The 26,785-nt window shown below is 45.5% G+C and overlaps 1 protein-coding gene across 1 annotated transcript in view; it reads left to right on the top strand.

The window, feature by feature from the left end:
• wwp2 (WW domain containing E3 ubiquitin protein ligase 2) overlaps positions 1–26,785 on the top strand; it is a 60,872-nt gene that overhangs the window by 7,083 nt on the left and 27,004 nt on the right. The window contains exons 4-9 of the mRNA XM_079223606.1: positions 4,853–4,974; positions 6,243–6,380; positions 12,417–12,495; positions 14,802–14,953; positions 15,136–15,355; positions 19,693–19,782. Of these exons, the coding sequence (XP_079079732.1) occupies positions 4,853–4,974; positions 6,243–6,380; positions 12,417–12,495; positions 14,802–14,953; positions 15,136–15,355; positions 19,693–19,782 (801 nt within the window). The remainder of the gene's footprint in view (positions 1–4,852; positions 4,975–6,242; positions 6,381–12,416; positions 12,496–14,801; positions 14,954–15,135; positions 15,356–19,692; positions 19,783–26,785) is intronic.

The following is a 26,785-nucleotide window of genomic DNA, read 5'->3' on the forward strand; positions in this document are numbered from 1 at the left end:
CCCAACACAGCATAGGACGTAAAGATGGTTCCTATCAAACAGAATCAATATTCAAGAAACAAGTTGTGCAAATAACAATATGTAAACAAGCCTATTAAATAATGACAATCATATTTATGGCAGTTAAAATGACTTTGATATAATCTGGTATTTTATAGCTTGTAAGATCAACATTTCTACAACAAAGAACGTTCATTCCAGTCTGTTGTGTGATGAAGGCAGTAAGTGGTAGTGTAGAAAAAGAAAGAAGTCGGCTCGTTTCAAACATTTCCTGTGCGATGAGACATGCAGCGTGTTGCTTGTATGTTTGATGATGTGTGTTGCATAATGCTTGAATGTTGTGTGTGTTGTCGTGGACGGCCTCGTACCGCGAGGCGCTCGTGCTCATGTGTTCCTGTGTTCCTGTGTTCCTGTGTTCCGTGAGGTGCTCATGTGTTCTTGTGTTCCTGTGTTCCTGTGTTCCGTGAGGTGCTCATGTGTTCTTTGTGTTCTTGTGTTCCGTGAGGTGCTCATGTGTTCTTGTGTTCCTGTGTTCCGTGAGGTGCTCATGTGTTCCTGTGTTCCGTGAGGTGCTCATGTGTTCTTGTGTTCCGTGAGGTGCTCATGTGTTCTTGTGTTCCGTGAGGTGCTCATGTGTTCTTGTGTTCCGTGAGGTGCTCATGTGTTCTTGTGTTCCGTGAGGTGCTCATGTGTTCTTGTGTTCCGTGAGGTGCTCATGTGTTCTTGTGTTCCGTGAGGTGCTCATGTGTTCTTGTGTTCTTGTGTTCCGTGAGGTGCTCATGTGTTCCTGTGTTCCTGTGTTCCTGTGTTCCGTGAGGTGTTCCTGTGTTCTTGTGTTCCTGTGTTCCGTGAGGTGCTCATGTGTTCTTGTGTTCTTGTGTTCCGTGAGGTGCTCATGTGTTCTTGTGTTCCGTGAGGTGCTCATGTGTTCTTGTGTTCCTGTGTTCCGTGAGGTGCTCATGTGTTCCTTGTGTTCCTTGTGTTCTTGTGTTCCTGTGTTCCGTGAGGTACTCATGTGTTCTTGTGTTCTTGTGTTCCGTGAGGTGCTCATGTGTTCTTGTGTTCTTGTGTTCCGTGAGGTGCTCATGTGTTCCTGTGTTCCGTGAGGTGCTCATGTGTTCTTGTGTTCCTGTTTTCCGTGAGGTGCTCATGTGTTCTTGTGTTCCGTGAGGTGCTCATGTGTTCTTGTGTTCCGTGAGGTGCTCATGTGTTCTTGTGTTCCGTGAGGTGCTCATGTGTTCTTGTGTTCCGTGAGGTGCTCATGTGTTCTTGTGTTCCGTGAGGTGCTCATGTGTTCTTGTGTTCTTGTGTTCCGTGAGGTGCTCATGTGTTCTTGTGCTCATGTGTTCCTGTGTTCCTGTGTTCCTGTGTTCCGTGAGGTGTTCCTGTGTTCTTGTGTTCCTGTGTTCCGTGAGGTGCTCATGTGTTCTTGTGTTCTTGTGTTCCGTGAGGTGCTCATGTGTTCTTGTGTTCCGTGAGGTGCTCATGTGTTCTTGTGTTCCTGTGTTCCGTGAGGTGCTCATGTGTTCCTTGTGTTCCTTGTGTTCTTGTGTTCCTGTGTTCCGTGAGGTACTCATGTGTTCTTGTGTTCTTGTGTTCCGTGAGGTGCTCATGTGTTCTTGTGTTCTTGTGTTCCGTGAGGTGCTCATGTGTTCCTGTGTTCCGTGAGGTGCTCATGTGTTCTTGTGTTCCTGTTTTCCGTGAGGTGCTCATGTGTTCCTGTGTTCCGTGAGGTGCTCATGTGTTCTTGTGTTCTTGTGTTCCTGTTTTCCGTGAGGTGCTCATGTGTTCTTGTGTTCCGTGAGGTGCTCATGTGTTCTTGTGTTCCGTGAGGTGCTCATGTGTTCTTGTGTTCTTGTGTTCCGTGAGGTGCTCATGTGTTCTTGTGTTCCGTGAGGTGCTCATGTGTTCTTGTGTTCCTGTGTTCCGTGAGGTGCTCATGTGTTCTTGTGTTCCGTGGGGTGCTCATGTGTTCTTGTGTTCCTGTGTTCCGTGAGGTGCTCATGTGTTCCTTGTGTTCTTGTTTTCCTGTGTTCCTGTGTTCCGTGGGGTGCTCATGTGTTCTTGTGTTCCTGTGTTCCGTGAGGTGCTCATGTGTTCCTTGTGTTCTTGTGTTCCTGTGTTCCGTGGGGTGCTCATGTGTTCTTGTGTTCCTGTGTTCCGTGAGGTGCTCATGTGTTCTTGTGTTCCGTGAGGTGCTCATGTGTTCCTTGTGTTCTTGTGTTCCTGTGTTCCGTGAGGTGCTCATGTGTTCTTGTGTTCCGTGAGGTGCTCATGTGTTCTTGTGTTCTTGTGTTCCGTGAGGTGCTCATGTGTTCTTGTGTTCCGTGAGGTGCTCATGTGTTCTTGTGTTCCGTGAGGTGCTCATGTGTTCTTGTGTTCTTGTGTTCCGTGAGGTGCTCATGTGTTCTTGTGTTCCGTGAGGTGCTCATGTGTTCTTGTGTTCCGTGAGGTGCTCATGTGTTCTTGTGTTCCGTGAGGTGCTCATGTGTTCTTGTGTTCCGTGAGGTGCTCATGTGTTCCTTGTGTTCTTGTGTTCCTGTGTTCCGTGGGGTGCTCATGTGTTCTTGTGTTCCTGTGTTCCGTGAGGTGCTCATGTGTTCTTGTGTTCCGTGAGGTGCTCATGTGTTCCTTGTGTTCTTGTGTTCCTGTGTTCCGTGAGGTGCTCATGTGTTCTTGTGTTCCGTGAGGTGCTCATGTGTTCTTGTGTTCTTGTGTTCCGTGAGGTGCTCATGTGTTCTTGTGTTCCGTGAGGTGCTCATGTGTTCTTGTGTTCCGTGAGGTGCTCATGTGTTCTTGTGTTCTTGTGTTCCGTGAGGTGCTCATGTGTTCTTGTGTTCCGTGAGGTGCTCATGTGTTCTTGTGTTCCGTGAGGTGCTCATGTGTTCTTGTGTTCCGTGAGGTGCTCATGTGTTCTTGTGTACCGTGAGGTGCTCATGTGTTCTTGTGTTCCGTGAGGTGCTCATGTGTTCTTGTGTTCCGTGAGGTGCTCATGTGTTCTTGTGTTCTTGTGTTCCGTGAGGTGCTCATGTGTTCTTGTGTTCCGTGAGGTGCTCATGTGTTCTTGTGTTCCTGTGTTCCGTGAGGTGCTCATGTGTTCCTGTGTTCCGTGAGGTGCTCATGTGTTCTTGTGTTCCGTGAGGTGCTCATGTGTTCTTGTGTTCCGTGAGGTGCTCATGTGTTCTTGTGTTCCGTGAGGTGCTCATGTGTTCTTGTGTTCCGTGAGGTGCTCATGTGTTCTTGTGTTCCGTGAGGTGCTCATGTGTTCTTGTGTTCCGTGAGGTGCTCATGTGTTCTTGTGTTCCGTGAGGTGCTCATGTGTTCTTGTGTTCCTGTGTTCCGTGAGGTGCTCATGTGTTCCTGTGTTCCGTGAGGTGCTCATGTGTTCTTGTGTTCCTGTGTTCCGTGAGGTGCTCATGTGTTCTTGTGTTCTGTGAGGTGCTCATGTGTTCCGTGGGGTGCTCATGTGTTCTTGTGTACCGTGAGGTGCTCATGTGTTCCTTGTGTTCCTTGTGTTCTTGTGTTCCTGTGTACCGTGAGGTGCTCATGTGTTCCTTGTGTTCTTGTGTTCCTGTGTTCCGTGAGGTGCTCATGTGTTCTTGTGTTCTTGTGTTCCGTGAGGTGCTCATGTGTTCTTGTGTTCCGTGAGGTGCTCATGTGTTCTTGTGTTCCGTGAGGTGCTCATGTGTTCTTGTGTTCCGTGAGGTGCTCATGTGTTCTTGTGTTCTTGTGTTCCGTGAGGTGCTCATGTGTTCTTGTGTTCCGTGATGTGTTCTTGTGTTCCTGTGTTCCGTGAGGTGCTCATGTGTTCTTGTGTTCTTGTGTTCCGTGAGGTGCTCATGTGTTCTTGTGTTCCGTGAGGTGCTCATGTGTTCCTGTGTTCCGTGAGGTGCTCATGTGTTCTTGTGTTCTTGTGTTCCGTGAGGTGCTCATGTGTTCTTGTGTTCCGTGAGGTGCTCATGTGTTCTTGTGTTCCGTGAGGTGCTCATGTGTTCTTGTGTTCTTGTGTTCCGTGGGGTGCTCATGTGTTCTTGTGTTCCTGTGTTCCGTGAGGTGCTCATGTGCTCATGTGTTCTTGTGTTCCGTGAGGTGCTCATGTGTTCTTGTGTTCCGTGAGGTGCTCATGTGTTCTTGTGTTCTTGTGTTCCGTGGGGTGCTCATGTGTTCTTGTGTTCCTGTGTTCCGTGAGGTGCTCATGTGTTCTTGTGTTCCGTGAGGTGCTCATGTGTTCTTGTGTTCCTGTGTTCCGTGAGGTGTTCATGTGTTCTTGTGTTCCTGTGTTCCGTGAGGTGTTCATGTGCTCATGTGTTCTTGTGTTCCGTGAGGTGCTCATGTGTTCTTGTGTTCCGTGAGGTGCTCATGTGTTCTTGTGTTCTTGTGTTCCGTGGGGTGCTCATGTGTTCTTGTGTTCCTGTGTTCCGTGAGGTGCTCATGTGTTCTTGTGTTCCGTGAGGTGCTCATGTGTTCTTGTGTTCCTGTGTTCCGTGAGGTGTTCATGTGTTCTTGTGTTCCTGTGTTCCGTGAGGTGTTCATGTGCTCATGTGTTCTTGTGTTCCGTGAGGTGCTCATGTGTTCTTGTGTTCCTGTGTTCCGTGAGGTGCTCATGTGTTCTTGTGTTCCGTGAGGTGCTCATGTGTTCTTGTGTTCTTGTGTTCCGTGAGGTGCTCATGTGTTCTTGTGTTCCTGTGTTCCGTGAGGTGTTCATGTGTTCCTGTGTTCCGTGAGGTGTTCATGTGCTCATGTGTTCTTGTGTTCCGTGAGGTGCTCATGTGTTCTTGTGTTCCTGTGTTCCGTGAGGTGCTCATGTGTTCTTGTGTTCCGTGAGGTGCTCATGTGTCCTTGTGTTCTGCAGGAATGTGACGCCTCAGAGCCGTCTGGATCTGAAGCTGTGGAGCTGCCACACCCTCAGGAAGGAGCTACTGGGCAGCGCCACCATCGACCTGCTGGACACACTGCGCACTCACGATGGCAAGAGTAAGGACACACACACACACACACACGTAAACACACGTAAACACACATAAACATTTAGACAAGATTATGATTTAATCTCCACATTGTTCAATATGGAATAACCGTATAACTTGAGTTGATACCGATAGAAACAGCCTAAAATGCTCCTATCTGATATCACGTTATTGATATCAGATAGGACGGACCCAGTCGACCGTCCTGGTGCAGACTGGGACTACACGCATGTTAAAAAATAGAGGCTCCACATGCTTTATATGTTGAATTCTTACCATTTTTACAACCTCTACTTCAAACCTCTCCTCTCTGTGTTCAGCAGCCTGTAGCTCAGCCTGGTCCTTCATGTCTTCCCTGCGGCACTAAAAAGCGCAGAATTTAATGTTCTTACAGGATATGGTTTCAGGTCAGATATTATCAGACAGTGACCACATTCTGCTTTACAGTAATGAAACACCTGGTATTATTCTTCGGCTCTTTGAGCTTCAGTACAAGACTCTTTTCCTCTGGAAATCCAGTGTTTCTTTCAACATGGTGACCAGTAAACTTGGCAATGTCCAAACAAATCCTGACTTTCTAAAGTAACTGGCATCACTGGCTTGCTGGAAGGAGATTAAGCAACATGATGTGTTGCCTTTAGGGGTCCATTGCTTAAACAGGCCAAGGTTGAATGTCCCATCATATGCCATTCATATTACGTTGTAATAAATGTGCTTAACTGGATATTCAAAATAGTTTTGAAGCCTTGAATTTAACAATTTCGCCGTCGCCATGTTGGATTACAGCTGTTGCTATGAGGCAGTGACCTGTCAATCACCTTGTAGCCCCACCCTAAAGCGTCCCCTGCTTTATGGTCTGTTTGACTCTAAATGACCATAATTTACTAAATGAACATCATGCTGTATTGAAGAAGACTTAAAACTAGAGATTGAGACATAAACTCATGTTTACAATGTTTACTGAGGGAATACATCAAGAGAGAAGTAGAGTCATTTATATAGACTTCTATACAACCAGAGGGGTCACCCCCTGGTGGTCAGGAGAGAGAATGCAGCTTTAAGACATGAAGTATAGACTTCTATACAACCAGAGGAGTCACCCCCTGGTGGTCAGGAGAGAGAATGCAGGTTTTAAGACGCTTCCACATCGGCTTCACTCGGTTTAACCGGACGTTGCCGCCTGGCGATACCTGAGGAACACACCCACTTTGTCGTCTACCTTTCTCCACCACTCATCCTCTTTCTTTCTCTTTCTTTCTCTCCCCCTCTCTCTAGTGGAGAACGTCCAGCTGAGTCTGGTGCTGCAGACGGAGAACAAAGGCTCGGTTGTAGCGGGAGGCGAGCTCAACGTCTGTCTGGACGGCATGGCTGTTGATCTGGGCACGCTGCCCAATGGCAGCACGGCAGCCGACAGTGAGTCCCGCCTTTTACCACACCCACACACACACACACACACACGCACGCACACAAGTGAAGGTAATAACACAGAAGTGCACAGAGGAACACCTCGAGCAGCACTCACACTGAGGCCATGTGCACATGTGTATCACTGCTGTCGTATGGAAATCGACACTTTCACAAGAACCAAAGAGCGGATTGAATTGTGACTTCATTGTACGAACATTTAGAAAACGTGTCTCAAAGTGATGTCATTCATAACAAATCCATGAAAAAGCTCACCACCTTTCAGCTTATTAAAGTAAAGTGCAGCAAGCTCAGACTGTTTTTCACTGGGTCAGTGAAGACGTATTAACGGGAACATGCACACACTGTTTCCCTTCAGGAGTCCAGACTTATTAACACGGCATACGCCACAATATTAAAGCATTCCTCCTCCCCTCACTCTCTCTCTTCCCCTGTCACCTACACGTCTGTAGTTATTGACAACAACCACATTGTGGTCTTTTCTTCCCCTCGTGGTGTTTGTGCACATCCACATTTGGTAAATGAGTTGTACGATTGTAAAAGAGATTATTGTTATCCAATCTCTTAAAGTTATAGTATCTATTAAAGTAAAGCTGTTGAATCATCCTGAAGGTGTTTATTTCACAATAATGACCCGCTCGCTCTACATTACACAGCTACTTATTAATGACATCAATAATTAGACACAGAACATTGATTTTAAATGTAGTTAAACAGTAGTGCTCTCTGTGTGCTGGGATCACACCTGACTAACATAGCAGCGGTCTGTGGTTCATCACAGCCGCCTGTAAAAGGAAATAAAAGGCCGTACGTAGAATGCTGTCAGAATCAGGTTCACAACGAAGCCGTAGGATCTGACCCAAACAGGTTTCATTTTGACATGCCCTTCAATTCATTTCATATTTATTGTACAATACTGACGGGAAATACATAGTGTAATTTGATTATAATGCACCAATCAGCCCTAAGGTCCCCTGATAAATAGTGAAACGTTATAATCACTCAGTCATGTTGAGTAGCTTACGGAATTATAAAAATATAACTATCTTTTTTTTTAAATGTAGTCCATCATTTCTCTTCTCACAAGGTTTACAGTGCTTTAGCCGTTTAAATTTATTAGATCGGACCTGTGGATGATGATCTAGAAGCGTTTGAGGTTTTTTTTAAACTCACTTCCTCATTTCTGAATGAGGAAGCATTAAAAAGCAGTAAAAAAAGGCTCCAAGCCGACGGGGTTAAGCAGCAAAACCCTTCGACCACCTGAGTAAAGTTATGTTTTCACAAGAGATACGAAGAATTTCCAAAATCAGGTTAACATTTTTCTAGTCATATTTTCTCTTTACGCTTTTGCTTTTTGACAACGGTGCCTCATTATATAGAGAAGTTATGATGTAACACATGGGTATGTATCTCATATGCAAGTGCTTTTAAAAAGGTGAATTTAAGAAAGTGAAGAACTGAAAGGTTAAGCAGATGCAATTTTGAGATTAAAAGTCGCTTAGTCTAAATGTTAATATTTTATACATTTTTATATATATATATATATATATATAATAAACAAATTCTGCCCTGCCAAGAATAACATGTCAAGCATATTGTTAAAGTTAATACTGATAATAATAATAAAATGTTGCATATTGCTGCATGTCAGCCTGCATTCATTGAACTGAAGCCGTAAGAGAACACTTGATCTCCCTGTGCATGTGTTGCTACTCCCAAACCAATATGAAATGGTTTCATCGCCCTTAGAGGAAGGATTTCAAACCCTCAGACTTATATTGACTCTCGGTCAACAGTATTTTTCGCTTCCGGGCGCTAACGCTAACATTTTACTTTCCTTCATGGTTTGGCAGCAAAGACGAGGTGTCTTTTTAACAAATAACACGGATATGAAGCTGCAATCATCCAACTCCACACACACACACACACACACACACACACACACACACACACACACACACACACACACACACACACACACACACACACACACGGCTTTTCATAGAGCGCCACACAGAGCCCACAGTGTATTCTGCTGAATGAACACAGTGCCAGCAGTAAGGGCCGAGGCCTGCCGCAGCATGCGCTGCATAAATGTGTCTCTCTGTGACTATTTACATGTGGATAGGTTAAGAGGAGGGTGTGTGTGTGTGTGTGTGTGTGTGTGTGTGTGTGTGTGTGTGTGTGTGTGTGTGTGTGTGTGTGTGTGTGTGTGTGTGTGTGTGTGTGTGTGTGTGTGTCGTACCACAAGGACAGCCAGATGAGAGAGTTCCTGTAAAGGGAGGTCGTTTTGAAAGTCCTCACCTATGAAGGAGGCTCAGGTTTGGATGAGGACAAGATGCACAGATGAGATTTGGTGACATGGTTTTAGGTGCGGAGAACATAGCAGTGATGTTGGTGACTGACTTTGTGCTCATTGCTGGATACCAGCATCGCAGGACGGTTATCAGTTGTTGGGTCGCACCAACAGCGACTCATTTAATCGAATGTTAGTTCTAATCAGAGTTTAGCAAAGCTTGGTTCAAAGGGAGAACTGTGAAAATGTATCTCCGGTTAGTAAATCAAAGTTTAAACCAGAATTAAATTGTTTATTCAATAAATAAAATGAATAAATTAGCATGTTCAGGACCTAGTATGTTGACTATAAAAGAGGGTGTGGGGATAATTAACGTTCAGCTGATATGTATTCCTGAACAAACGGTTTCACTGTTTGCTAGCTAGCTAAAAGGTGCGTTAGTTAGCCTAGCGCTTCTCACGATAATTCGGCAGAAAAGCTCCAATTTCTCCTCCTTTGAGACAAACTGTTTAAATTAATGGAACACTACGGCCAAATAGTAGAATATAAATCAATGAACAGCACAGAATGAAAACCCTTTTTTCTCCAACTGTGGCACTACTCCTTTAGAGAATGAGCATCGTAAATGTGTTGTCCTCACGGTGCAGTTACACAAAGAGGTCAAAGGTTACCATGCAATGAATAGAGCCCAACTCCCGTGTTCTTTACATGGCCTGTTATTTCATGCTGCCCCAAAACGCTACACACACACCTACACACACACACACACACACACACACACATCAGGCGTGCTGCTTTGTTTCTTAGAATTGCGTAATTTTGCCTCATTGCTTCGCAACTCTGTAGTACAATCGCCTCCTGTGATCCTGCAGCAGGGGGGGGTTTCCTCCCCTGGCTTGCAGGGGCGTGTGTGAGTGTGTGTTTTGGGGGAGGAGAGGTCGGTGAACAGAGGGCTGAAGTGTGCCCCTGAATCAGGGATTGAAGCCAAAGTCACTTGTCTTTGTACGCGTGTGTTTTCACGCTCCCACGAGTGCAGATGCAGCCGCGCGTTGTTTGGGCTGGTGCGTTCAGGGGTGTGCGTGCACATGTGTTTCGCATTCTGCAGCGCGCGCATGTGTGCGTGTGTGTGCAGGCACATGTGGGCTGCATGAATATATAAAGGTGGAAGTGTGTTGCCTTCTGGTGGCGTTAAGGAGCTCTGTGTTCTCGCTCTGAACGCACCTCTGTTAGTTTGGAAGTTTTACTCATTTCCCCCTGGCAGCCACACACACACACACACACACACGCACACGCACACGCACACACACACAGGCTTCATAAACAAACCCTTGTATTGAAAGATGGAAGGAAACAGAAGCCAGAGCAGAGAGATTTCTTTTAAATTAATGTTCTATACACACACACATACACATACACACACACACACATGCATGCATGCAGAAGCCACATGCACACCGCAGCAGTCAGTGGTTTCTTCTCACCCTTCGCCAATGGCGGCCGACATTTTCCACAGCTGATCAGAAATGTGCACATTGTTGTCTTTAGTGTAGTTTTTGTGTCTTAAGGTAATTACACTTTGCACACACACACGAGCACGGACACACAGCGATTAGACCTGTGACACAATAGTTTCTCCTCAAGACCACTGTTTATTTTTCTGCTTGGCCATTGGGTGTTCTCACAAGAAACCCTTTCATTGCTGTGTGTGAGAGTGAGATATATATGTGTGTGTGTGTGTGTGTGTGTGTGTGTCAATGAGAAATGACCTGTTTGCTTTACTTTAGATAGCAGGATATTTATATATGTATATATATATATATATATATATGTGTGTGTGTGTGTGTGAGAGAGAGAGAATACACTGTCTGAGCGTCTCACACTGTGTGTGTGTGTGTGTGTGTGTGTGAAGGAGAAAGTGAGTGTTAATGAAAAGCATGTTACAGGTTTGTGGTCTCCAGTCACAGTCGGGACTGAGCACAGTCACACATTCCCTCACACCACCAAGACCGCATGCCACCACACACACACACACACACACACACACACACACACACACACACACACACACACACACACACACACACACACACACACACACACACACACACACACACACACACACACACACACACACACACACACACACACACACACACACAGAAGGATGAATGCTCTCTATTAGACGTCCAACTGTACACATGCCACATGTTTCAGGTCTACATGGACTTGATTCTCCAGGAAAAGAGCCTCTCTCTGAGGCGGCTCAGTTCCTCACCGCTCTGCAGCGGCCCGGTGACGGCAGTGTTCCCAGAGCGGTGAGGTGCCGATCGATGGAGCCTCTCACGCCGGGGTTAGAGAACCCCAGTGTGTTGCAGAGCGTTAGTGTTGAATCCTTCTAAGTGACGCTGCGGTTCATGGTTGTCCACGAAGAGACCCCGTTCTATCAAAGTGTTTTAAATGGTTGTGTTTGTTGGAAAAGAGCTACATTACACAAGTTGAACAAAGCTTTATAAAATATGTTGATGAACGGCATGCTGTCTTCCATCACACAGACGCACAAAAGAAACGCACAAAACATTGAAACAGCCTTGAGGAACGGCTCGTTGCCATCAGGTGTGAAGCATTAATGAACGTCTGTCCTGCCTGCTTGTTTGTGTTCATGTGCATTTATCTTGGTTAGTGTTGATGTGTTTTATATATGCATCTACTGTAGGTACACTTTTATTTTGCGTTTGTGAATTTTGTAACTCGATGAATCTTAGTTGCATTGTGTTATTGAAGTGTTGTGATTTCAGACCAGGGACAGCAGAGGAAAAGTAGTCTCTCTGACTCACTTACAGTGTTCCTGTTGATTAGTGTGCATTGTCCCTGCAGAATAAACTAATAAATAAAATGAAAAAACTAGAATATTCTATACAACTAGAGGAGTCGCCCCCTGGTGGACATTAGAGAGACTGCAGCTTTAACACGAAGCGTTGGCCTCACTGTTCAGACCAGGCGGTTGCTGCCTGAGCGTAACACACCTGCATTTGGAGTTGCATTGTGGGTAATGTGGGCCCCTTTACCTGCCCATTGAGTCCTGAGACCTGCTGTCTGAGTCCTGTTCAACTACTGCTGATGATCATTTCCTGATTTTGCTAAAAGCTTAAAAATATATATATAATGATGGGGGGACTTTTATTTTGAAGACGCGTCTGATCACAAAAGTGGCGCTGAAAAGACGAGTGTAACCGTGGTTGAACTTGAAACCCCAAGACTCCATGTTTTTATATTATATACTGTATATTTATATGGCTATATAGCTGTGTTTAGCATTCCTTTGGATAACTTTCCCTCAAATATATATAAACATATTTAGGCCACAATTTATGGTGTAAATGTGTTTATTTGTGTAAAAGAAAACTCTAAACTCTGGCGACAAATCCAAATATAATGGAATATAATGCAGTCAGGCTCTCTGGCATTCTGCATCGCTTTCAAATATTAGTAGTAATAATTATTCAATTAATCTATAAACCCCTGGAGGCTCATAGGTGTTTCAGAAAGATTTTCTACACGTTTTCAAAACCTTCTGCACTTTGAAAACATGTCCCACATCTCTCTGTTTACCAATACTACGAATGGGATAAAGTCCCGGTGTAAATAATATTCAAAGTACATGCCAAATGTTGCACAACGTGTGTTGTGGTTGACGGCGAGTCATCAGCTGGTTGTCTGTGTGTTTGCAGAGCTGCTGCAGGCAGACAGACCCAACCTGAGGAGGACGCAGAGCGAGGAGACTCCCGGCACAACTGGATCTCATGGCAGGTCAGGACACACACACACACACACACACACACACACACACACACACACACACACACACACACACATGTGGGTGAACACCAAAGTTGTTGTTTTTTATTTGGTGAAAGAACATCTGTGCAAGGAGAAGATGAGCTCATTTCATCTTCAATGCCATTTTGGACGATGCCGTTGGACGTACGGTGGCTCTGATGGGTCAAACGACTCTCAAACGCGGAAAATCAAACCTGCTTCGGAAACGTAGACGGACGAACGTTTCGGTGTCAGAACATTAACGTGACTGACAACGGGAGGTCGTATTCTTTAATGTCTCCTTTAGTCGCTTCTCTTCTTTTCTTTCTTGAGCTGCACGTTGCTCTTCCATGAGTCATTATTTTCTTCTTCGTTCATTCAAAATGTTTTGGGAATTTAATGCAAAGCTGAAACTAGAGATTTCCTGGCAAAAGGTCTCTCTTTTATGAAAATGTGTGCAAGTCTGGATCGCAAACAGCGAGCACAGATCATGTGTTTAGTGGAGCCACTGTCATCATGTATTCAGTACAGGGAGTTTATTTTTCATTTTATTGAGATAAAGGAGTGAATTAGACAGAAACAGTCCCCACAGCTTCTTCATGGTTTTAGAAGCACTGGTTTGGAGCTCATGTCAAAGTGTGTGAAATCTGCAGAGGATCGTGTGGTTTACCAGGTTTTCATTTTTTATTATTTTATTGTCAGTAACCAGGACACATTTTTCTGTATATTATTTTTGTCACATTAGGTTGTTGTGTCGTTGTTCTGCACCGGCCTCAGTCGGCTACAGACTCCTCTCGGTCCATACTCAGGAACATCATTTACACTTTTTAATTTGGCACATGAGTTGAGGATGGAGTTCAATCTTTATATTCTTCTATGTCACATTTCCACTATTGACTGCGTAGTTTCTTAAAGACTCCGAATACACGGTGAGCGTTATGTTGAGCTCTGCTGGGGACGACCTGGAACTAAACTCTGCAGATGTTGTGGCATGCATAATTATAATAATGCATCACTTTTTTTATTTTCTAAAACACTGTTTGCAAAGAACTTAAGTGAAAAAACATGAACCCAGAAGCATGATTCAAATCAAAATAACTGAAAGAGGGAGAGAAAAGAAACGGGAGGCCTGTGCCAGTGTGGTCGACTTAAGCACTTACGCGGAGTGCCAGCATGTTATCCCCCGGCTGCGGTCTGAGACGCTGCTCCAGCGGCTACAATGGTCATGGGATAATAAATAGTGGAGCAGGCCGCATTTATTTCAAAGCTCGCTGCGGCGGGGGTCGGATGGCATTTCCCTGTAAACATTGCGGGGGGCTTCAAACGCAGTTCAGCCAAGAGGCCCGACCGCCGCTGTCACGCAGCCGACGTCTCCATCCAGTTCACGTCCCAACTGGAGAAGAGTGGAGGACGTGTTGGCTGCTCTGTGACGAGGAGCTCGGCACCATGTCACTGGACAACAAACCCCCCCAAGAATCTATGATATATAGAGAGTGAGGGAGGAGTTGAGGAGTCGGGTGTATCTCTCATCAGGGTTCTTACGGTCATGGGAAACCTGGAGAAGTCCTGGAATTTTAAAATGGTTATTTCCAGGCCTGGAAAAGTCCTTGTAAAAGTCATGTAAATGTGTTTTATTCATGTGTTCATTACGTTAATTTACGCTGAGTTTGAAATAATTGATATGCTTTTAAAAGAAAGACTCAAAATATAAGCAGGCATACATACAGGCATCTATATAAATGTTTATTCTTTTAATCAAACTATTGTCTCATTCATTTGAGTCATTTAAGGTTTACTGTATGCTTTGTATTCTCATTGTTAGTTTAAATACTACATTTACTCACTTTTTACTGTTTACACCCAGATTTCACTAAATGTTTGTAATGGACATTTGGTTTAAAGTCATGAAAAGCATTGGTCAGAATGTGTATGAACTCTGTCCAATGATGTCCTGGTTGCACATCCCATGCTAGTCTGTAATAATAAGGATGTTTTATATCGCTCCTGTTAAACGTTGACAAGAACTAGGTCTGTGAATTTAGCCGCGCTGCATCCTCCTCCTCATTGTGGCGAACAAACGCGGCGCACCACCTCGGCCTCAGCATTCCTCGTTTGGGGGGAAAATAAACAAGATATATTTAGTGTTGGGAAGCACGAGGCCGCTCAGGAGAACGAAAGTAACCGACGCCGACGCCTCGCTGAGTCGGATACAACTATGAGTCTAACCGTGTTTATCGTCCACGCCAAACGGTACGTTCTGATGTCTCACCTCCTCTCTCTCTCTTCTCTCTCCTAAGGAGTAACAGGCACTCAGTGGGGGGTCCGCAGGGCGGCTCCCCGGGGGGATCCCTGACTAACGGGGATCTGATTGAGGAGCAGATTCCCGGGTCGGTCTCGTCCGGTCGGCAGCGCTCCTCCAAGACTCACGTCAGCCCGGCGAGCAGCGCAGGTAGGGGAGGGGCCATCACTCTGTGATTGTGATTCATATGTTCAGAGCCTGGATAAGATATGCTGATAGTACTTTATGAGGTAGTCTGTATCTATACACACACACAAGTGTCCAGTTATTATACTGCTTTATTCTGAGCGATCACTAACAATAAGTCATTTTGTGTGTCTTCCTTCCCTCAGACAAAGTGGAGCTGACGTCTAACGGGCTGGAGGGTGGTCGTGGGGTCGCGGCCCCGTCGGGCCGGTCCCCGGCCGCCAGCAGCAGCAGTGGCAGCCCGTCCCCTGGTCAGGACGCCCTGGCTCCGGCCGCGCCGGCGGAGCCCGGCCCCAACGGCACCGCTGTCGCCGAGCAGGCCGGAAACAGCGCCACAGAGCCCACCACAGAATCGCTCCCGGCAGGGTGAGAACCGGGGGGTTTATTAAATACCTGCTATGTCACGCGAAAGGGTTGTTACCAGCTGAATGAACTCTGCAGGAGATGACAACATCCTTCACAATAAAAGGTTTTAATAGATTGGTGCAGGCCCTCCTGACCCAGAGCAGCGTCTGAGGGAAAGTGTTGAGAACTAAATGCTCTGAATGAACTTGAGTTCCCTCTTTGAAATAGTACAGGCTACTCACTGTACTGTCATGTCATGGCTTTTATTGTGAAAGGGAAGAACAGGAGTGGATCTGGTCCCACCACACAAGGTTGAAAGGATTAAGGGATCAACCAATCACGTGCTGCAGGACGGACATCTTCAGAACATGCATTACAGTGTAGAGCAACACGGAGTCCAGAACCAAGACAACTCACTTTTACAAGTCAGCATGGACCAGATCCATTCTTACCTTTCACAATAAAAGCCTAAGACATATGTACATGAGGTTACAGTTGACCTCAGACAGTAGAATCTAAACTAGTTGGTCAATGCTTACAGCATCTATCTACACCTTTCTTTGAAAAGTCTTGCAAATGTCGCATTTTTGTTATGAATATCTTTTATATATTTTTTTGTGATACAATTTTATTGATTTTAAAGAAGCAAACTACACAATTTATACAAATAGAAAAGGAAAAAATACAAAATATGTATCTATATTTTGCAGAATTGTTACTGGGAGAAAAGTTACTATAAACAGCTGTAGATGTGTTGTTCCTCTCAGTTCAGATCAAACCAACTTTATTGACATGAAATGCAATACAAGTGTTAGTAAGTGTTATCTGTCAGGGTATGAGAGAGGGCAAGCTCAAATTGCGGCACCGGCATCTTGTACAGGCACTTCCTGTGGCACCGCTCAGTTGCCACAGTGCTGGAGGCACATGCCGCGGTGCCGGAGGGAGGTGTTTCGGAAGCTGCCACTACTTTAGAGGCAGCATTTCCGGTGGCACGTCTCATGTGCCGCGAGCTGCCACTACTTTAGAGGCAGCATTTCCGTTGGCACGTCTCATGTGCCGCGAGCTGCCACTACTTTAGAGGCAGCATTTCCGTTGGCACGTCTCATGTGGCGGGGCACTTAAAAGTTGCCCCTCGTGTGCCACTAGTTTTTGAGGCCACCCTGCGGAGGAAGCTCATTTCGGCCGCTTGTATTCGAGATCTCGTTCTTTCGGTCACGACCCAGAGTTCGTGACCATAGGTGAGGGTTGGAACATAGACCGACCAGTAAATGGAGAGCTTCGCCTTCAGGCTCAGCTCCTCTTCACCAGGACGGACCGGTACAGCGCCTGTTTTATTGCTGCAGCCGCACCGATCCGTCTGTCAATCTCCCGCTCCACCTTACCCTCACTCGTGAACAAGACCCCGAGATACTTGAACTCCTTTGCTTGGGGTAGGCAGTTTGTCCCCACCTGGAGGGAGCAATCCACCGGTTTCCGGCAGAGCACCATGGCCTCAGATTTGGAGGCGCTAACTCTCATCCCTGCCGCTTCACACTCGGCTGCAAAACGCCCCAGTGAATGCTGGAGGTCACAATCCGAGGAGGCAAACAGGACCACATCATCCGCGAACAGCAGAGAGGCGATCCCGAGACTCCCGAACCGGATCCTCTCCGCCCCCTGGCTGCGCCTAGATATCCTGTCCATGAAGGTCACGAACAGGACCGGTGATAAAGGGCAGCCCTGGCGGAGGCCAACACCCACCGGGAACGTGTCTGACTTACTACCGAGGATACGAACACAGCTCCTACTGCAGGCGTACAAAGACCGGATAGCCCGTGCCAACGGGTCCGGCACCCCATACTCCCGCAGCACCCCCCACAAAAACCCCAGAGGGACCCGGTCGAAAGCCTTCTCCAAGTCCACAAAGCACATGTAGACTGGTTGGGCAAACTCCCAGGACCCCTCCAGTAGTCTTGCAAGGGTAAAGAGCTGGTCCACTGTTCCACGACCGGGACGGAATCCGCACTGCTCGTCTTGAATCTGAGGTTCGACAAGCGGTCGGAGCCTCCTTTCCAGCACCCTGGCATAAGCTTTTCCCGGGAGGCTGAGCAGTGTGATGCCACGATAGTTTGAGCACACTCTCTGGTCCCCCTTCTTGAAGATGGGAACCACCACCCCGGTCTGCCAGTCCATGGTCACTGTTCCCGACCCCCATGCGACACTGAAAAGGCGTGTCAACCAAGACAGCCCAACAATGTCCAGCGCTTTCAGCATCTCAGGGCGGATCTCATCCACCGAAAGTCCTTCTCCATGGCCTCCCCGAACTCCTCCCATGCCCGAGTTTTAGCATCCGCGGCCATCGCAGCTGCAGCCCTTCTGGCCGTCAGCTGCTTCAGGAGACCCCTGGGCCAGCCAGGCCCGAAAGGCCTCCTTCAGTTTGACGGCTTCCCTCACCCCCCGTGTCCACCACCGGGTTCTCGGGTTGCCGCCATGACAGGCACTGATGACCTTCCGATCACAGCTCCGAGCAGCCGCGTCCGCAATAGAGGCTTTGAACATGGTCCACTCGGGTTCCATGTCCCCAGCCTCCCTCGGGATTTGTGAGAAGTTCTTCCGGAGGTGGGAGTTGAAGACCTGCCGGACAGGATCCTCCGCCAGACGTTCCCAGTTCACCCTCACTACACGGTTGGGCTTGCCAGGTATTTCTAGCCAACTTCCCTGCCATCTGATCCAACTCACCACAAGGTGGTGATCAGTTGACAGCTCTGCTCCTCTCTTCACCCGAGTGTCCAAGACATACGGCCGCAGATCAGCTCATACGATTACAAAGTCGATCATTGATCTCCGGCCTAAGGTGTTCTGGTACCAGGTACACTTATGAGCCACCTTATGTTCGAACATGGTGTTCGTTATGGACAAACTGTGGCTAGCACAGAAGTCCAACAACAAAACACCAGGATCACTGAGCCACTCAAACTCCTCCACCACGTTAAGGTGGCGATTCATTGGAGGCGATTCATATATTTACTGTTGTTACAGTAAATATAAAAAAAAAAGTTGTTGTAAACAAATGTCATTATCGCTACATACAGTCATAAAAGACAATGACAAATAAGCATATTCAAATGTGGAACATAAACTAATGTTTGATTTCATATAATTTACAGGGTGGCAGTGCACATATCATTAATATTACTACTACTAATTATTATTAGTTCTGTTACAGTAGGATATTATGGATTGTTTTCATCATAATAAAAACAAGCTTGAAAGTCTTTGTCTGTTGAGTTTAAACCAATGAATAAAAACCTACCTAAAACATTTATTTCTTCTGATCCAGAGAGATTAAATTAAAAAGAGAGATTAAATTAATAAATGCATTATTTAAAGACCGATAAAGACTTTGTACATAACTTGTAAATGCATACCTGGCTTATTTCTCAATTACAGCACAGTCAATTATTTTTTTTGGTCTGATTTAGTAAGGAGTTAAAAAAAAGGAATGGCTTGATTAAAATTGACAAAAGAATATCAATTATTATGAAGGTTGTATGACATTATTCACATTATAGTACTTAAGTCTAACCAAAAAAATTAACGGCTATGCTAACGAATTACATTGCACAGTGGATTTATAAATTCAGAAAAAAAAACATTTTAAAACAGAAACATACCTGCATGTGTTTACTCCTGACAAAAGCCCTCATACAAAGGTAAACTCCCTCTTGTGGCCAAATGGGTCAATAACACTCAAGGAAACCTTGCAAATGAATGCAAAAACCACATGATGGAAATGCTACATCTAGGGAGTACAACATTGACTACTGACATCCTTAAACTATGCATCTGGGCATCTCACCAGATGCCACAAATAGTTTTTTTTTTTGTATTTGATTATTGTTTATTCAAGTGTAAAAATATTGTACACTAGTTTTTGTACATATTGTACAAAAACTAGTGGCAACTAGAGGTGCCACTAGTTTTTGTGGCAGCTTGCCACAAAAACTAGTCTCACCTGATGCCTGGTGCCACAGGAAGTGCCTATACGAGGTGCCGGTGCCACGATTAAGTTGTGGCAATGCCGCAAAGTTGTGGCAAGCTGCCACAAAAACTAGTGGCACCTCTAGTTTCCACTAGTTGTTGTGGCAGCTTGCCACAACAACTAGTGGCAACTAGAGGTGCCACAGGAAGTGCCTATACGAGGTGCCGGTGCCACGATTTGAGCTTGCTCCTACTGCAGGGTATTAACAGCATTAAACAATTTGGTTAGTGAACAATTGCATGTGATTAAAACACACTTTGAGAGCTGCTGCTTCTTCTGGGTTCAGGGTGTTATCTGTGGCGGTATTTGTATGTGAATTGTCTTCTCCTCTCTGCAGCTGGGAGCAGAGGGTGCTGCCTCACGGCCGGGTCTACTACGTGGACCACAACACCAAAACCACCACCTGGGAGAGACCGCTGCCTCCGGGGTACGTCCTTCTCCGTCCGTTCTGTTGCCCATGCACTGAGTGTTTGGCTCACCAATATATCGGGTCCACATCAGGCTTTAGAAATTCCTCCTCAACCAGTCATGTCTTCCACCGCCGATTTGAGGTATTTCAAAGCCCTCAAAGAGAAGTTTGTTATTTCCTTTTGGCATGAAAACACAGAGGTGAGAATCTTCGGTCTGATTCATTCATATGCGGAACATGCGGCTCTCCATGCCCGCCGATTATGGCACGACCCGCTGCCAGACCAGCTGGTTCTAGCTGGTTTTAGATGGGCTATTTCTGATTCAGTTGTGCTGGGAAAATAAGCGTTGGGCTGGTAGGCAAAGTCTGGGCCGCTCCTGTCAACATTTCTTGAAAATATTGTAAAAACATCATTATACTATAATAGAATATCCGTTGTTATCCACTCACTCAGTTTTCCAGCCCAAAATATATGAGTCAAAAAACAGTCAATCTGATCTGGCAACACGGCAACAACATTGCAAAAAACTCATCTAAACAGTTCATTTCAAAGCAGTTGTTGTACCACAAATCTCTTATTGTCTGCAGACCATTTCTCCTTTTGAGTTGATGCTCAGACAGAGGAGTTTAAATGTAAGTGGATGGGGCAAACATAGCTAGTAGGCGACACATTAATGTGTCAAAATGTCTTAAAAGTTGAACTAAATGAATTGAATTTGCCTCAGAATGAAGGCCGTTTAAAGGCTGTAGTGACGGGGCCTTCAGGTGTTCACATCGTTAGATAGATGTTCACGTTCAGACCTGCCGGCGGCCAGAAGCAGCCTGCTTGTTGTTTTGAAGAGTTTTCAGAAGTCTGCAGGGAGGACATATAGTCTGCGTCACGCTGGCTCCCGCCACAAAAAGCCAAAGGGATTCTTCCATTGGATTCTGGATTATTGCAGAAAACAATCTCTCTGATGAAACAAATTATGATGCTACTATGTTCAATTCATCAAGAGAACCTTCGCAAATGAACACCACTTTTATGTTTGAAGCGTGAACACAATTGGAAGAAGTAAAAAAGCTAAGGTTAGGCTATAAAGGAACTCCTCCACGGTCACATGACCTCACGTCTCCACCACTGAGCTAGAGGAGGACTAGTGTCCTAGTGAGGACCTTTAGTCGTCTAGAGGAGGACTAGTGTTCTAGTGAGGACCTTTAGTTGTCTAGAGGACTAGTGTCCTAGTGAGGACCTTTAGTTGTCTAGAGGACTAGTGTTCTAGTGAGGACCTTTAGTCGTCTAGAGGAGGACTAGTGTCCTAGTGAGGACCTTTAGTTGTCTAGAGGACTAGTGTTCTAGTGAGGACCTTTAGTCGTCTAGAGGAGGACTAGTGTTCTAGTGAGGACCTTTAGTTGTCTAGAGGACTAGTGTTCTAGTGAGGACCTTTAGTCGTCTAGAGGAGGACTAGTGTTCTAGTGAGGACCTTTAGTTGTCTAGAGGACTAGTGTTCTAGAGAGGACCTTTAGTCGTCTAGAGGAGGACTAGTGTTCTAGTGAGGACCTTTAGTTGTCTAGAGGACTAGTGTCCTAGTGAGGACCTTCAGTCGTCTAGAGGAGGACTAGTGTTCTAGTGAGGACCTTTAGTTATCTAGAGGACTAGTGTTCTAGAGAGGACCTTTAGTTGTCTAGAGGAGGACTAGTGTTCTAGTGAGGACCTTTAGTTGTCTAGAGGACTAGTGTCCTAGTGAGGACCTTTAGTTGTCTAGAGGACTAGTGTCCTAGTGAGGACCTTTAGTTGTCTAGAGGACTAGTGTTCTAGAGAGGACCTTTAGTCATCTAGAGGACTAGTGTTCTAGAGAGGACCTTTAGTCGTCTAGAGGAGGACTAGTGTCCTAGTGAGGACCTTTAGTTGTCTAGAGGACTAGTGTCCTAGTGAGGACCTTTAGTTGTCTAGAGGACTAGTGTTCTAGAGAGGACCTTTAGTCATCTAGAGGACTAGTGTTCTAGAGAGGACCTTTAGTCGTCTAGAGGAGGACTAGTGTCCTAGTGAGGACCTTTAGTTGTCTATAGGACTAGTGTCCTAGTGAGGACCTTTAGTTGTCTAGAGGACTAGTGTCCTAGTGAGGACCTTTAGTTGTCTAGAGGAGGACTAGTGTTCTAGTGAGGACCTTTAGTCGTCTAGAGGACTAGTGTTCTAGTGAGGACCTTTAGTCGTCTAGAGGACTAGTGTTCTAGTGAGGACCTTTAGTCGTCTAGAGGAGGACTAGTGTCCTAGTGAGGACCTTTAGTTGTCTAGAGGACTAGTGTCCTAGTGAGGACCTTTAGTTGTCTAGAGGACTAGTGTTCTAGTGAGGACCTTCAGTCGTCTAGAGGACTAGTGTCCTAGTGAGGACCTTTAGTTGTCTAGAGGAGGACTAGTGTTCTAGTGAGGACCTTTAGTCGTCTAGAGGACTAGTGTTCTAGTGAGGACCTTTAGTCGTCTAGAGGACTAGTGTTCTAGTGAGGACCTTTAGTCGTCTAGAGGACTAGTGTCCTAGTGAGGACCTTTAGTCGTCTAGAGGACTAGTGTTCTAGTGAGGACCTTTAGTTGTCTAGAGGACTAGTGTTATAGTGAGGACCTTTAGTCGTCTAGAGGAGGACTAGTGTTCTAGTGAGGACCTTTAGTCGTCTAGAGGAGGACTAGTGTTCTAGTGAGGACCTTTAGTCGTCTAGAGGAGGACTAGTGTTCTAGTGAGGACCTTTAGTCGTCTAGAGGACTAGTGTTCTAGTGAGGACCTTTAGTCGTCTAGAGGAGGACTAGTGTTCTAGTGAGGACCTTTAGTCGTCTAGAGGACTAGTGTTCTAGTGAGGACCTTCAGTCGTCTGGAGGACTAGTGTTCTAGTGAGGACCTTTAGTCGTCCAGAGGAGGACCTTCAGTCGTCTAGAGGACTAGTCGTCTAGAGGAGGACTAGTGTTCTAGTGAGGACCTTTAGTCCTTTAGAGGAGGACTAGTGTTCTAGTGAGGACCTTTAGTCGTCTAGAGGACTAGTGTTCTAGTGAGGACCTTTAGTCCTTTAGAGGAGGACTAGTGTTCTAGTGAGGACCTTTAGTCCTTTAGAGGAGGACTAGTGTTCTAGTGAGGACCTTTAGTCCTTTTAGAGGAGGACTAGTGTTCTAGTGAGGACCTTTAGTCCTTTTAGAGGAGGACTAGTGTTCTAGTGAGGACCTTTAGTCGTCTAGAGGAGGACTAGTGTTCTAGTGAGGACCTTTAGTCGTCTAGAGGAGGACTAGTGTTCTAGTGAGGACCTTTAGTCGTCTAGAGGACTAGTGTTCTAGTGAGGACCTTTAGTCCTTTAGAGGAGGACTAGTGTTCTAGTGAGGACCTTTAGTCCTTTAGAGGAGGACTAGTGTTCTAGTGAGGACCTTTAGTCGTCTAGAGGAGGACTAGTGTTCTAGTGAGGACCTTTAGTCCTTTTAGAGGAGGACTAGTGTTCTAGTGAGGACCTTTAGTCGTCTAGAGGAGGACTAGTGTTCTAGTGAGGACCTTTAGTCGTCTAGAGGAGGACTAGTGTTCTAGTGAGGACCTTTAGTCGTCTAGAGGACTAGTGTTCTAGTGAGGACCTTTAGTCCTTTAGAGGAGGACTAGTGTTCTAGTGAGGACCTTTAGTCGTCTAGAGGAGGACTAGTGTTCTAGTGAGGACCTTTAGTCGTCTAGAGGAGGACTAGTGTTCTAGTGAGGACCTTTTTATTTTATATGGTGGGACAAAAGTTTAAAATCTCCCATGTTAAACACAGACTTTATTTCAGTCATCTCACCATTAAAAAAGAAAACTAAAAACACACTGACTTTGAGACGGGGGACCCGGAAGTGCAGAACTCTCTTCCTGGTTCCTGGACATGTTCCTGCAGTGCTCTATTGAGCGTCCTCGGTTGTAACTGGTGTTAGTGTGTGTGCTCAGCTCTTCATGAGAACCCTCCCTCTTTGTGGACCGCGTTATGAGAGCAGAGCACCTCTGCCAGAGTCCAGCCCTGTTATGACATTTTTGCTTGCAGTTTGTGTCAATGGGTGACAGAAGGAAAGAGTTTTTAGGAAAAGGTCACCCCCCCCCCCCCCCCCCCCTTCTCCTCGTACCTCCAACCCCCCCATCTCAGTTTTTCCATACAAGGAACGAGAGCGCGGGTGCCTGGAGAACAAAAGTTCTTTCTTAGAGAGCCACATGTACGTCCAGCCAGCGCTGTGTTGGCCGCCGTGGCCCGTTAGAGGATCAATTAGCAAGCTAATGCCATGCTAGTGCTCCAGATGCACACACCAGGAAGTGTTTACAGGCTGGGAGGGGGAGGGGAGTGAGGCAATCGAGGTTTGGAGGCTGAATTAATGTTGTTTGCTTCATAAAACACAGCGTGTAGTTTGTCACGAGGGACGCTTGAGCTGCAGGGCCTCGTCACGCCGGACAAGGATGTGCGTCTTTTTTCAGGATTCTTTTTATTTGTTTTGAGAGTTAAACAATAGAAACTATTGGATATATTATAATAATAATATTGGATATCATTTTACATATCATGGAATTTTAAAATGGTTATGTCCAGTCCTGGAAAAGTCCTTGAAAAAATGTAAATCCCCAAAGTTTAGTAAAAGTCATGTAAATGTGTTATATTCATGTGTTCATGACGTTCATTTACGCTGAGTTTGAAATAATGAATATGCTTTTAAAAGAAAGACTCAAAATATAAGCAGGCATACATACAGGCATCTATATAAATGTGTATTCTTTTAATCAAACTATTGTCTCATTCATTTGTGTCATTTAAGGTTTACTGTATGCTTTGTATTCTCATTGTTAGTTTAAATACTACATTTACTCACTTTTTACTGTTTACACCCAGATTTCACTAAATGTTTGGTCATGGAAATTTGGTTTAAAGTCATGAAAAAGTCATGAAATCCATTGGTCAGAATGTGTATGAACCCTGTTTTAGATATTGCATTTAAAACATCAAATGGTTACATTTTGACTCGACTATTTCCAAAAACACAAAAACAAATGCTGTGTTAAATGGCAACAGCTGTACCAAGCGTAAATGTAGCAGTAAGCTCTTTCCTATGTACAATCTAAGCAGTACTTTGTCAATCCGGTCTGTGGTGTCTTCTATCCTGTCTGGTTGCTGGTGAATGTCTACTGTTGTTAGTGTGGCATCAGGAGCGTGACAAATAAACAACAAGAAAATGAGAAGTACTCCGAAAAATGACCGTATAAGAAAATTAGACTCGCTTTTTTTTGTGCAGCATAATATTGACATTTACAACAACAATCGTTGAAAAAAAAAATGGATTGACAGGCAAATTAAACACACGCACACGCTTGGTCTGTGAAGGCCGTGTTTGTGCCGCAATAATTTTTTTGAGCTTGATACTAACGCTGAGATGTTTAGCAATCCCATTTTTGGTTTAATTTCTGTGTATAGCGCGTGTCTGATTTTAAGATTTCATCAGCCAAGTTCTCAAAAGCGATATGCCAACAGACGGCAATAACAAGCAGAACAACGAGTTTCCTTCCAGTGTTGTTTGAGCATTTTCTCTTGGTGTGTCCGCCTCCCCCGTGTTTCTTGCATATTTCTGCATCGATTATGTGTCCCACCACTAAATTGATCAGCACGGTGTCTTGGCGCTGCCCCAGGCACAATGTGGGCTCTGGCTCGCAGTTACAGCTTTCCTTTTGTGGAGCGATCCTCTGCCGAGGCGCAGCTTGACTTTAAAGTCTCGCAAGCGGGAGTTTCGTTCAGTCGACAAACATGTCAAACGTCCCAGTGAGGCGAGTGGGATGAAGACGGAGGGCACGAGTTCGTACGACCAACCTGGTGATGAGCAGTGAGCCTGAAGAACATAAAGGATGCTCTGTGTGATCCTAAACCTGTAAGTCGAGCTCTCAATAAAAGACACCTCTTCGGAAACCTTCAAGCTTTTAGGAGTCTAATAAAGTATGCTAGTTCATTGTGTGTAGTATATTAGTAGTATATAAATGTTTCTTCTGATCTCTTCGACTTGTACCACGCTGGAGGCTTCCGTGGTCGTGGGAGGTTTCTTAAAACGCGCCACACGTCTTAAGCAAAGATTTATGCAAATTGTAATACCCAGCATGCCCCAAACCAATGGTGTTTAGACATAAAGGTTATAACTTTCACATTTTTGAACCGAACGACACAGTTTTTTGACTAAAACTCCATGGTAATTCCCCAAGGCTTTGTTTTATTGCCATTATCTTTACAAAGAGGGGTCTTACAACTCTGTCGGTTGTTGTTTAGGCCTTGAACCATGGAGTTGGAAGAACCCGGGGGCGGCTCGAGAAGGCATTTTTGGGAAATCTTGCTCATATCATAGTTATGATCAAAATATGTTATAAACAATGTTTTTTTTTTGTTGAAAATATACTTTTTTTTTCCCAAATGAATTCTGAAAAAAATGATATAAAATAACACAAGTATTAGAACTCATTTGGGGTTCATACGACTACTTTATCAGACCTCACTAAGAACTCTAGAAGGGCTTCTAGGGGGGAATCGGGGTCTGATGCGCCCGGTACGAAGAGTTACAACACAGATAGCAGAACTAAGTAGAGACTCGCTGCGGGCTCTGGGATTTTCCCTGGCTCCAGTAAATAACTAGCTAGTCCTAATATCAGAGCGGGAACTGTATTTTTATCGGCCCTTTTTAAGAAGAAGCTCGGCGGCACGGTGGTCAGAGAGATTCTCCTTCAACCAAACGACTCCCCGTGTCTACAATCATCTCCACTGCCCGAGGGTCCTCGAGTGAGATCTTGGAGACGCCGTGGCCAAGTCTGTCGGCGCTGTGTTGGAGAGGCCGTGCATCACGGCGCAGGGGAGTTCTGGCCCCCAGAAAAGCCATTAAAAGTACATCGATACGCACGCGGTTCTCAGGACCACGGACGTTTCTGTGGCCGGGTCGTGTTGATCAGAGTTCACCGCTGAAGTGATCCGTCTGGGTCACGCAGGGCTGTCATGGACAGATACAGAGCTGCGGGAGGTTGTTTTTGGAGTCTCTTGTGA

This window comes from Taurulus bubalis (assembly GCF_910589615.1).
Source record: "Taurulus bubalis genome assembly, chromosome: 9".
In the NCBI taxonomy this organism is placed as follows: domain Eukaryota; kingdom Metazoa; phylum Chordata; class Actinopteri; order Perciformes; family Cottidae; genus Taurulus; species Taurulus bubalis.